Consider the following 12,500-nt stretch of genomic DNA (forward strand, 5'->3'; position numbering starts at 1 on the left):
CCAATTTTCTTTTTGGATACCAAGAGTAGTTACTAAGATCAACTTTCTCCGGTTAGTTTTAAATCGCGCAAAAATATCTCTCTATTAGTAAGAGGGTCCTGAAGGGGGAAGGGGGGGGGGGGGGGGCACCAACCAGATCTTTTGCTTTCACGTTGTCACATTTTTTGAAATTGCGACTGGTTACCTCTTTCGAAAACAACCCCGGACGATGTCCCGAAGATTCACGGCATATATTAAGGTGGTAATTTAAACTTTTATTTTCTTTGAAGGTCAAGCCTTAAAACAATATCAACAGCAACTTTTAAAATTACATTTCCATTCTTTTTTTTTTTTTTTTAATATGTGGTAACGAGAACATTCTCAATAACCCGCCTTACCGTGACCACTCAACTAACTTTCACAGTTGACAATTATGTATAAATACGTCAACTCAACAACCCATGCAACGGGCTATGCAACGGTGTTCAACTTACAAGTGTGCGAACTTTGCAAGGAGGCATGACTGTCAATCAAATTCACACATCCTGACTGGCCGATAATTTGTAAAAAATCAGTTAGGTGGCAACGGTAAGGCGCGTCGCACTGTAAAGTACATGTTATAAAATCGTTCATTTCTTTTATGAAGACATTGTCACTATTTGGATATAAACAAATTGAAAAATATCTATTGTAAATAAATGCTGCAAAATAAGTCGTTCTCTATCCATTGTCCATTGTCACGTGATGTTCTCTAGAAGAGAACCACTTGTTTGAAATAAGCAACTTTGTTCGGGATCATCATCGCTTGCCAAAATGTTTTGTCGTTTCTCCGTAGGCTCGAAATACTCATTGATTTTCTTTGGTTTTTCATTGGCCTTCGGCGGATTACAATTATGAACTCGCCGAAGTATTTTAAATGACCTGCGGCAGTCCTTTTACAGTCGTCCAATTTCGGAGATTTCCCACATCGTTGGCATTCAATTCTTATTCCATCTTTCGACAGCCTTGTGTCGTTTGTCTGTAACAGCAATTCTCTCAACCTTAAGCGGTTTTGGCAAATTTTATTATTTGTCACTCCCAGAGTCAGTGGATTTATTTACGATCTTTTCCTGTGGCAGTTGCTTTCCTGATGAGGTACATGACCGTGGGGCTTCTGTTTCTGGCACACTTGGCGATCTCTGTTTAAACATGATATTTACAGGTCTTACAGAGCCTTTCTGAAACATGACTTGGCGTTGAATCACCTCGACAGACAATGAAGTGCACGAAGCCCTCTGGAACATTTCCAATTCTTTCTTTAGTACTAAGCACAAAGGGGGCTTTTCTGAGATCCCTCCTTCAATGAAATCGATGTAAAACATTTCCAGGGCAAAATCTGGAAATCCTCTGTGTCTATATGTATTTGATTCATCTATGCCACACATTCTGCGAATATTCTTCTCCACCTGGGTTACTGAACAATCCAACAGTAATTCTAGTTTACAGTTCTCGGTGTGAAGAACAACATTTTGAGCCGAAATATACCTGATTTCCACAACAACACAACAACAGTTCTGCACGACGAGCCATCTGCTCCCCAACCACGTCCCCAGGGCCTTCTCCTCTGCGATTTTCAAAATGGTGGCCCGTCTCGCCGCCATTTTGAAAATCGCAGAGGAGAAGGCCCTGGGGACGAGGTTGATCTGCTCCCGCCATTTAGCTTGTACACAAACGTATACGCATGCTCAGAGACTTTGGCTTGGTTGCAACCGCTGTGCACAGTTTGTTGCTTTCCTTTCCTCTCGAAGAGCGAAAAGATTTGACTACGAGGGTCATACGAGATTACTCAAACATTATTGACCGCAATTCGAGGGCAAGACATGGGCATCAGAAACACCAGAAAACGTTATATAATATTTAAGAATATTAAATAACGTTTTCTGGTGTTTTCCAAACTAAGGGAATTAGTTAATCATAGACTGAACACGCTTGAAGATAATTATCCCATTCCCATTTCATTTCTTTTTTCCCAATTCCCAGTGAGCAAATCCCAGTCCCAGTGACTCAGTTCCATTTTCCCAGGGCAAAACCAGGCCAATCCCAGTTCCTATTTTACCCCTTCAGGACCCTGTAGTAAGGATCACCGATAGGAAACTCGAGTATCTCGATATGCCCAGAACGTACATGTAATTGCGCGATAACAATAGTAGGCACCGTCCTTAATATCTGGGGTACATATTTATAGTACGTATAGTGCATCTGCCAACCAATTGTGTATAACTTCGTTTCGTACACAATTTTGGAGATTCTGCCCAACGGTGATAGGTAAGATTTGAAAAGAAAAACTAGTCAAAAAAGCTCAGTATTATTATTATCTTGCCCAATGTTACTGCTATGTTATCCCTATTATATTTCTTTTTTTTTTGTTATTTTCCTACTTTCTTGGACATACTGTAGATGTGCCCAGTCTCCTCTCCTTTCATATGACTTGTACTTAATTGTCCTAATTTAAATCATGTTTTTTTCTTGTCATTCTATTCTATATAGTCATTGTGTTATCTTAATGAGACTGGAGAAGATATTTAAATAACTTACTAAATAAATAAATAAATAAAAGCCTCATCGTTCGCCATCATATTGGCAACCTTCAGATTGGAGTACTAGTAGGAGAACGAGTTTTCCGTTCTGAGCATGCACGCTTGAAAAACATGTGACCTCCAAATCTAATGCGCGTGCTCATTACGGAAAAATCGTTCTCCCGTAATGGGAGAAAAACTCGTTCTCGGTCCTTCAATCCGAAGGACGCTGTTGAAGATAAGACAAAGAATATTAAAAGTCAGAACTCGCAGTGGACTGGATTTTGTTTAACCTTCATGGTAACTTCATAATTCCGTCGAAAAGTCGGAAAAAAATCTGAGTACCATATAGTATTTGAATCCACGACCATCCCTGATCTTGTCGGTTGCTCTAACCACTGAGCTACTGGAGACTATAGGGAAGGCATCGTTGACGTCACCTATTGTCATTAATGTGCCAACCAGAGCCCCATTGGCTGTCGAAACAAAGGGTCTTTTGGTTTTGTTCCTGTGGTTGGCACATTTCGATAACAAAAGCAATGTTTTTAAGCAGATATCTTCCCTATATGGTGAGCAAGGAGGAAATCACAAATATTATATCATTCGCACGTATCCTTAATTCATTGTATAAAAAAAGGATCTTCCAAGTTTTCAAATGTCTGTAAAATATTTTTACCCCAAATTATTTTTCAACAAAAGCGTGCATGGGGTTTTTATCTCGCGTTTCACATATCATATTCACCGTTTCCTGTAGAGAAAGTGCTGATCTCAAGCATCTATGCTCATAAAGACGATTGTGGATGTACAAAATGTGAAAAAAGCTGCTTGTTACAAGTCTTTCAGTCAACTTTGAAAATTTCCTAGGCGAACTCGCTCCTGGGAACTCCTCCTCACTTCTCGCCAAGAGGGTGAGAAGCTATGCAGTACAGAGAATTGCCCTTGAACTAATGTAATTTTTCACGTTGTTGCAGTGTTATGCGTGAGGTGCCAACGAATTTTGTCCGCGGTATGCGGCTCTCCATTGCACTGGTATGTAGTAATATTACACTTGTGGTTAGATGTAGAATTAAGAGTTTTTGTTGCAAGGAGTTGGCATTCGACGGCATCTGCTGATCAGCACATTACTACTTTATTTTGACTTACTTGGTGTTATCTGATCAATAAACGAGATGCCCCCTCCTCACTGTTACTTAGTTGGAATTTATTTTGTGGTCGTTTCACTGCTGCGTGATTAAACAAAAAGATTAGTTTCAGCGGTCTAAAAACCATTTGCACACCTAAAGTGAAATGATACGGGAGCTCATAGTCAAGAGCTTCCATATGATATGGTCTCGACGGTCGGCGCAAAAGAAGACGAACCTATTTTTTGTTTCTTGCCCTTTCGTCCCTAAGAAAAAAAAAATGGGCAGAGTAATATTCTATAAACAGTACTCTTGGGAGCTGGGAAAGGGTTTGATTCATTGGAACACTGGCGGTGATATTTACCATCACTGTGGTGACCGTCTTAAAGTGGTACTATGATCAAAAAATCATTTCCCTTTTTTGTTCAGATTTTGAAAGTGTGTTCGCTCGACACCTTACTGGAAAAATTTTGAGCTTTGAGTTTTATCCAAAGGCTGTCTAATTTGAGTGTAAGTTTTCGATTTCATGGTCCGCCATTAATCACGTTCAAAACTGGCCGATTGGACCTCAGAGGGTTGGATCTAGAGAAAATGACGTCATTTACTCACTAGCTTAAAATTTCAGGGTGTAAACGCAATTTATTATATATGCAAAACACGGGTTGAAAAGTCTGAAAGCCCGAAACTCCCGTGCTGCATATTAATTAGGCCGCGTACACACGCATTGCATTCTTAAACTAGTGAGTGTTTGACGTCATTTTCTCCTCGACCCAGCTCTCTCAAGATTTTAAAGTTAGTAATGGCGGACCAATAAATAAGAAAATTCCAGCTAAAATAAACAGGTGTCTCTTTAAAATCAGAACTTAAAACTTGGGTGAGTTAGTGTTCAGTTAACATAGTTTTGAAATCCAAAGGAAAAACAAATTTTTTTTTTGGTCGTAGTACCACTTTAACCCTCTTACCCCTACGTGTAAGGGATTCCCTTTCGATGAGATTAGCATTAGACAGAGTAAAATTTGTGTCACCCTTAAAACGCAAAGGAGTAAATGGAACACGGTTTTTGAGTAGACGCAGATCACTTTTGCCCCTTAGGGGGAAAGGGTATAGTAAAATCTCTTCAGGCAAAGGCTTTCCCTCAATCGTAGGGTTTAATTTGGAAGAACGATGGGGCTGCACGTTCTGCATGTTTCTTGTTTGTCTGTCTGCACACTGAAGCCATTTGATGGGATGAATGTTTTTGCCTGTTTTTTTTTTTTTTTTTTTTTTTTTTTTTTGAGGGGAAAGGGAATGCTGTTGCGCAAATCCAGCGTGGAACCTCCAACCCCAATTCCACTTTTTGTCCTTACGTTTTCAAGCGAGAATAACCTGCTTGCGACTTCTGGTATGACCATTGAAAACCCTTAAGGGGTCCACTACTCTCGCCAAGTATAATCACGTAAAGGCTTGATCTCATTATTTGGCTATTTTTACCATCCAACCATAATGCAATACTTTTTTTTTTGGTGGGGGGGAAATGGTATGTACATAAATACAATACAAGTTTACTTATTGTATTATGGGGTGGGGTGAAAAAAGCGAATTAACCAGCTCAGCTCCTGAAGGGAAACCAGTGTCTCTCGTTGACAAAAAGAAGGAAAGAAAGTCTGCGGCTAAAGGTTGCGTGTAAATAATTGTACATGATATCGCCTTGTCAAACTCTATTTCTCACTTTTTGGGTTCTGTTAGGTTGCGTTTGTAGCCGTAAACAACGAGAAAAATAGCTAGGTATTTGTCCAGCTTACAGGTCAAGAGCTCGATCCAAAACCAACGTCACATTACGGTTTGACTGGAACAGGCTTTGAATGGGGATTAATTAAGAAAAATACCCGTTAGTGGGGGGTAGGGGGGGGGGGGGTTTAGTGATGTTAAACTACGCAAAACCCGCTGACACTTCCCTTGCATTTCCCAGCATTTGGTTCCGAGATGCATATAAATGGACCCTGGAAAAACTGTAATTGCAGAAAATCGCAAAGCCTAACTCGGTACATTGAAAAAGTATTTTATTGATGGTTTGCATCTGACGTCACTATTACCATGTTGGTTCATAGAAAAATGTAGTAAAATGTCTTTTGGGGATCTTTATGCAAAACTCGTAGGGCCATTTCATGGACGTCTCATCCCGTGGATGCAAACCAAGAATTGTCTCTCCCAGATAGTATACCCTATGACTGGACAATATTGGGGGTCTTAACTAACAGCACGGACCGTTAAATTTAGAATTGAGGGATTTTGTTTCTGATGCTTTTAAGTCGAGCCTATTGTTTTCTGAACCAATCAAGAGAGCCGTTATAATAGTAAATTTTCTGAGCCCGCCCTCGCACATCTGCGTTCCCTAATAGGAGCGGGGAATAGGGACAAGGAAGGAAAAGAATGCTTCTGTCACCCCTCCCCTCTACAGTTTGTTTTAAAATTTATTTAGCATCTGAAAAAAGGCAGTGAAACGCCTGTCGATCGATCATCGGAAGCTGAAATATCCTATATGACATAATGCTTTTGGTCTGTTGATTATAAACGACAGGTTTTCTGCAATGAAAGCCATTTTGAAAGTATCTCAAGGTAATAATAATGCTATTTTTAATAATTTAATTAATCAATAGCTTTAAATCAAAGTTCGAAAATTATTTACTCAGCTTGCTGTTTAGTTTGGTTAATTCTCCGTACAGTTTGTTAGCGTCGTATATAACTTGTCCCGGACCAGGCGCTATCTTGAACGCTTTTAAACTTTCAGTGAACTTAAGGACCGCCCGTCTTTCAGTTTCTGTTTCTCTGTTGCGATAATTTTTCAAAGCCTCCATATCGATTTGTGGTTGTCTGCTTGGAGGGTGAACAAGATTCGCTTCCATGCCTAAATACTGCAAAGCTCTATAGTGAGCCATCAGAATATGTCTTGGGGCTTTGCAGATTTCGGTCCCCGTCGGAGAGCATGCACTCTTGGCCCGTTCTTTTCTGTCAGCGCAGTACGAAATTCGTTGCCACAATTTGCATCTCATGTCCAATACTGTCGCTGGTCTTTCAAATTCTCTTATGTCGAAGGAATACATCTTTTTATACGGCACTTCAAACCTTTCTTGCATTCTTTTCAGGACAAGAGAAGGGTTTTGATGTTCATCTTTTTCACCGAAGTCTCGGAAAACGCGTCCGTTTTTAGCGGAAAATTCTCTCGAGTCCACCACAAGTTCAGACCGTCGACTTTCCAACTCTCGTTCCCAGTGGGTCGATTTAAAACTTTTCATAACGGCGTCTTTTTTCTCGGCTATTTGTTTGCTTCGGTTGAGATGAACCAAGAACCTTTTGGCCAACAGGTTTTGCTCAGCCTGCACTTTCGCCACAAAGTGATCTGTTTGTCTTTTCATGCCTCCCAACCGTCTTAAAATTTGAGTTTCTTCCATTACGTTAGCTCCGAGATTTCCTATTTTCAATTTTTCCTTGTCTCCCATTTCCCGCTTCAGTATTTGCAAACTTTAATTATCTGCCTTGCAAAAAAATATTAGCACTAGAGTTATCAGCATCAACAGATCCTACACGTTAAGTACAGTTAAGTAAATGTTAACACCAGCCACCAATTAGCGTTCAAACAACTTACCGTGTCGTAGTTCATAAGATGTTTATACAGTTAATTTGAATGAGTTTTCAGTTCTTGACACACAGACAAATTTCCGTTTCCTCAAGCTTGTTTTATATTTTGTGTTAATGGAGGCATATCGAATTCGATCATTCTCGACGAGGTTTGTTTTGAACAAAAATAAAAAGCTTTTTGCTTTCAAGGATGGTTGCTACAAGAGATTTTCTTTTTTACGTCGACGAAAAATGGAGAGCGAATAATCATGTGATTATCTTAACTATGAAAACGCTACTCAAACAAGACCAATCATCTTTCTACAATCGATCGCTCCAACCAGCTTTCACTCTTGAGAATGTAAAAGCTTAGCAGGTGAATTTTCTGTGTTTACTCTGATGGATTACGCATACCCCCATTTATATCTAACAGCAGGTGTTACGCTGTCTGTTCACTAAGCAACAAAGATAAACAATATTCTCTGAAATATTTTCGACCAATATATCAGCATTTAATGCAAAATTCTATCTCGCGCCATACAAATGTTTTACCGTTCTTAAGGAATTTTTCGCATAAGTATAAAATCAAGAAACCAGTATCATTATATTCCGAATTCTATATTATATGTTGCGCTCCAGGACAAATCCTCTCTGCTACAGCTAAAAAATGCAGAATTAGAAAGATTCAGTTAATGATTAGTAATTTGCCATGGCGCTTGTTTGATGCAAACAAAGACTTAATGGAAAGGCCGCAAAAAAAAAAAAAAGAGGAAAAATCCGCGGTTTAATGAATAAAAAGGAAAAACCATGCTACTGAATCGGAGAGTGAATATCTCACATTATGCTAAAATAACTGGGCACAAGATATGCAGGGAAGACTCAAAAAGACAGGATATATTATTAGCGCCATTTAATTTGGCAAATAATAAATATATGTTACTCTGGTGTTTGAAATATAAATTATGTACAATAAAAACGTTTTCCGACGTTTCGGTTGTATTCAACAACCTTCATCAGGGAAAGTGAAAGATAAAATTTACACGAAAGCTAAGATATAAACTAAAACGCTAATTAAAAATTCTAAAGTTAGTGTCATTTAATCTTTTCTGCAATAGTCAAATGCAAATACTCCTTGGGGAGTAGTGCTCCATCGTCTCGGTTGAGGGGGTCTTTAGCACAGTTTATTTCCCAAGCCTCAAGAATTTTCCTTTGTCGCCAGTTATTGTTAGTGCTAAGAATAGTGGCCTCATTCCACGCAATGTCATGATTCGTTGTTATAACGTGGTCCGCAAGTGCTGATTTTTCTTTTTGTAGCCGTGCGACGGCCTTTTGATGCTCGCCTTTTCTAGTTGTAAATTTTCTTTGCGTTTCTCCGACGTAATTCTTGCTACATACTGCGCAGGGAATGCCATACACGAGATCTCGAATTTCTTCTTTGCCCATTTCGTCTTTCGGCTTTGGAAATATCTGGCCAATTGTATTGTAGGATTTAATTTGGAATCGAAAAAAAAAATCATTAATTCGTATTTCTTTTGTGATCTAAATAAGGTAAAAACATTTTTCAGTAATAATGAATTCAAAAGATTTTGATAGCAATTCAACGTTAATGAAAAAAAAGAAAAAGGTTGCCACTTTGAATTAATGCTATTGTAAACTTTTCTTCAAGGTAAGTTTTTTCTTTCCTTTGAATATAATCAGAAACCCATAAGGGTTGAAACGTGTAACGGCCCCTTGTGTTCTGGGAAACAAGCTTCTGAATATTCAATTTGCTGAGTACCATATTTGGAACAACAAGAGCGAGGGGTTTCCAAATATGGTACTTAGCACTGAAACATTCAACCAATCAGTTCGCACTGAATATTCGGAAGCTGTGAACGCGCGTTACACGTTTCAACCCTTATGGGTTTCTGATATAATTTTATGGCGTTTGGTAATGAATTTCAATACAAGCGCAGATGTTAAATAAATACCATAGATCTAGTTTCTCAAAAACATTCTGAATGTGTGACGTCCACTTTAGTGAAAACCATCATCATGAACTTATTATAATTTTGAAACATTTTAAAACGATGTTAATTTTAATTCGTCAGGAACAGTTAAAAGTGTGCGGACCGGAGAGCGTTAAATGGGATCGTCAGACGGAGAATCTCCGCCATAAAGCACGCCGTATGGTTTACCCAAAGTACATTCTCAGTCAAGCTAAGAATTCCACAGCAACACAGCTTTCCGAACTAAGGCTGTTTACACAGTTTTTCTGGTTTTCTAGATCTAGGCTTTCATCTCGACACTATTTTCGAATACAGTACAATAATAATAATACAATACAATACATACTTAATTGACCACTCCCTGTAGGGGCTTTTCAGGGCCAATAAAACACAATCACGACAGGAACAGAACATTCAACAACTGTTAAGAATCCCAACTGGCCGGAGTTAAACCAGTTGGCTACTTACAAGTGCAGCTGAGAAGTTGAACCAGGGACGAAACAGGAACAAATTCAACCAGTGGTCAGAACGTGTCTTGACCCGGAGATCCCCGGATCTCAAGGCAACCGCCCTAACCACAGGGCCGCACTGTCCCCTCTTCGAATTTTACAAGTTATTTATTTTAGTATCGCGGACTAATGCTGACCAGGAGTCTACGGCATTTTCACCGATCAAGTGAGTGACCAATCTCAATCCCATTGGGTGGTAATTTCTCATGCCAGACTTGCGATTAGCTGGAAAGGTTTGGTTTCGCGGGAAAATCAATCTAAAAATAACTCGGTCTGTAAAAGCACCGCTCCAAAAATACCATGAAGCTGTATGCTCCTACTCATGGGCTCCCATGCTGACTAATAAAAACTGACAGATGTAATTCTAGAAAGTTCTTACACTCAGACTACAACGAAATATTCTGGAAAATTGAAGTCTCTCACGTTTCTAACTCTGTGACCGCACTGACAACCAAAGATGACTTCTACTTACATTTTTATTTTGTACCCTGCAGAAAAAGGGCGCTCAAGGCTGGTTTACTCGCGACCTAGGCAAAAGCACAAGCAACCCATGGCCACAATCGCGATCAAACTTGTTATTAGGGAGCTTAAGCAAGCGCATTTTTTCTTTGAGACGCGGAAGGCAACCGGAAGGGAACATTTCGCGTGCCAGGACGGTGGTGTCTCCCACGATTTTTATACTAATCATCTCTAATGGAGAAAAGATACTTAGGAATGTAAATGTAAGAGTGTCAAGACAAGATAAAAGGGAAAGCAGCTCACTTCCGGTTGCCGTCCGGGTCTCATAAACGCGCGTGCTTAAGCTAAGCAAGGAAGACGACGACGGCTACGAGAACGTTGTCCAAAAATATTATTTCCCTTCATTGTAATAATTTTGCGATTACTCCAAGTGTCTTGGCTTGGAAAGTGTGAGTACACAATCCAAGAATAAAATTGGTGAGAATGATGTGGATATTTAGAGAGATAATTGAAAATTCATCGTCAGGTGGTCCCGTCCTCCACATGACCTCAAATTTGATCATTTCCCGTCGTTGTCAAGACGAGAACGGCAAAGAAATGTGTATCAAAATGTAAAACGCACGTGAAGGGCGTGCAGAACTATTGTTTTTGATAATTGAACCTATTGTAATATGACCTTCTCGTAGCCGTTGTCGTTGTCCTTGCTAAAGGTCCCCATTATTAGTGCTTTTTGTTCCAACAGAAGGCACTAATTTTCGAAAGCTTGCGTCCGTTGACTTCATAACTGCGTCGCTAGTGAAAGCAAGCCCTTAAGGTAAATCAAGGAGCGTCGGGATACAATGTAAAGAAAAGAATTCTGTTATTCTACGGCTGTCAATCAAAAGTATGCAATTTCACGACACCCACAATGCCCAAAAGGTAGAATGAAACAATGCGATAACCACTTAAAACCGTGAACAACATTAAAGAAATGCAACAAAATAATAGGAAAAAGAAGCATGGATGGACGCAAATGGACAAGATTGAAACGGATTGCGTTTGGGTAAACTCGAAAAAAGTCGAATCAAATTCAAATTTATAGCAATTCATCTGGATAAAGGCCATTTTTGCTCAGAATCATCTTGTTTGTGGTGCAAGTGAAGGAATTCCACATTACCATTTTTGAGTTTTAAACGGGTGATAAACTAAAGATGTCCCCTAATTTTAAACACTCTAAAATAACCTGACATATCCCCTTGAAATCATTGATTGTTTTCCCTTTCTTTGATTATTTGACACAAATTGTTGCTCGTGCAGGCAGCCATCTCGCCGAAACATCTAACCCTTGATGACGACATCCTTGATGGCGATCTTGGCGAAGAGTTCGTGTCCTTGGGCACTGTTAAGGAAATGCTGAAGGTTCAAGAATCAATGCTTCGTACACTCTTCGACTCTGTAGTAAACTCTCTAAATGCGAGAATCGATGACGTTTTGAGTTCGGTGTCCTCAATTAAAGCTAGTCTGGAGTACTCCCAGAAAGAGATTGAGGATCTGAAGCCGCTGGAGGCTAAGTTAGACGAAGCTTACGAAACGGTCGATAAGATTGTCTCAGATATAAAGGCCCAGCAGCTGAAGACTGAATATCTCGAGAACCAGTCTAGACGTAATAACATCAGGGTGAATGGTATCGAGGAATCGGTAAAGGAAACGTGGCAGGATTCCGAGGAGAAGGTCAAGATGGCGGTTCGGGAGAAGCTAGGAATGGATATCACGATTGAGAGGGCGCACCGCGTCGAAAAAAGAGGCGGTAAAGCTAAGAAGAAGGGGCCGAGAACCATTGTTTGCAGATTGCGGGACTGGAAACAGAGAGAGGAAGTTCTCCGCAAAGCCCGAAGAGAGAAGCCAGAAGGTTTGTTTATCTCAGAAGACTTAGCATTTGAGACGCTTCAAAAGAGAGAGCCACTGGTCCCTAAACTAAAGGCAGCTAAGGCAGAGGGTAAGATAGCGTATTTTGTTTTAGATAAACTTATAATCCGAGAACCACGGAACCAGGTCAATGTAACTTAGGGGCATCGGTGCTCCCTTTTGCTCATTTAGACGATGATGAACTTCGGCTGGCTTTGTTTGAATTGTCAAATGGTGGTTCGATCCGTTTCGACCCTGACAAGTTAGCAAGTTTAAAGTTCAATCCTTTATTATGCGAATCCTTCAAAAACTTTAGTCTCTGTAAAGACAATGATCCCGATGCTAATTTTTATTTAAATTCCTCTAACTGCGAATACTACACTGAAGATAGTTTCAATAACATGTTAGCCG

General features: G+C 39.8%; 2 protein-coding genes across 3 annotated transcripts in view; one reads left to right on the plus strand and one right to left on the minus strand.

Annotated features, from left to right (window-relative positions):
- Nucleotides 1-2,818, plus strand: part of LOC137975178 (E3 ubiquitin-protein ligase RNF14-like) — a 7,887-nt gene extending 5,069 nt beyond the window's left edge. Inside the window, exon 2 of the mRNA XM_068822263.1 lies at nucleotides 1-2,818. This exon is cut by the window's left edge and continues 576 nt beyond it. The gene's annotated coding sequence lies outside the window, so the exon portion shown is untranslated.
- Nucleotides 2,819-5,550: 2,732 nt separating this feature from the next.
- Nucleotides 5,551-7,615, minus strand: LOC137975703 (uncharacterized). 2 transcript variants are annotated; one of them, XM_068822856.1, is made up of 2 exons: nucleotides 7,278-7,615; nucleotides 5,551-7,163 (listed from the first exon to the last, which is right to left on the minus strand). In XM_068822856.1, the coding sequence occupies exon 2, from the start codon at nucleotides 7,129-7,131 to the stop codon at nucleotides 6,313-6,315; it is 819 nt and encodes a 272-aa protein (XP_068678957.1). In that variant the 5' UTR covers nucleotides 7,132-7,163; nucleotides 7,278-7,615; the 3' UTR covers nucleotides 5,551-6,312. The 2 variants fall into 2 exon arrangements, with proteins under 2 accessions (XP_068678957.1, XP_068678958.1); XM_068822857.1 differs by having other exon boundaries at nucleotides 5,551-7,167.
- Between the last annotated feature and the right edge of the window lie 4,885 nt (nucleotides 7,616-12,500).

Source organism: Montipora foliosa, chromosome 11 (genome assembly GCF_036669935.1).
Source record: "Montipora foliosa isolate CH-2021 chromosome 11, ASM3666993v2, whole genome shotgun sequence".
In the NCBI taxonomy this organism is placed as follows: Eukaryota; Metazoa; Cnidaria; class Anthozoa; order Scleractinia; family Acroporidae; genus Montipora; species Montipora foliosa.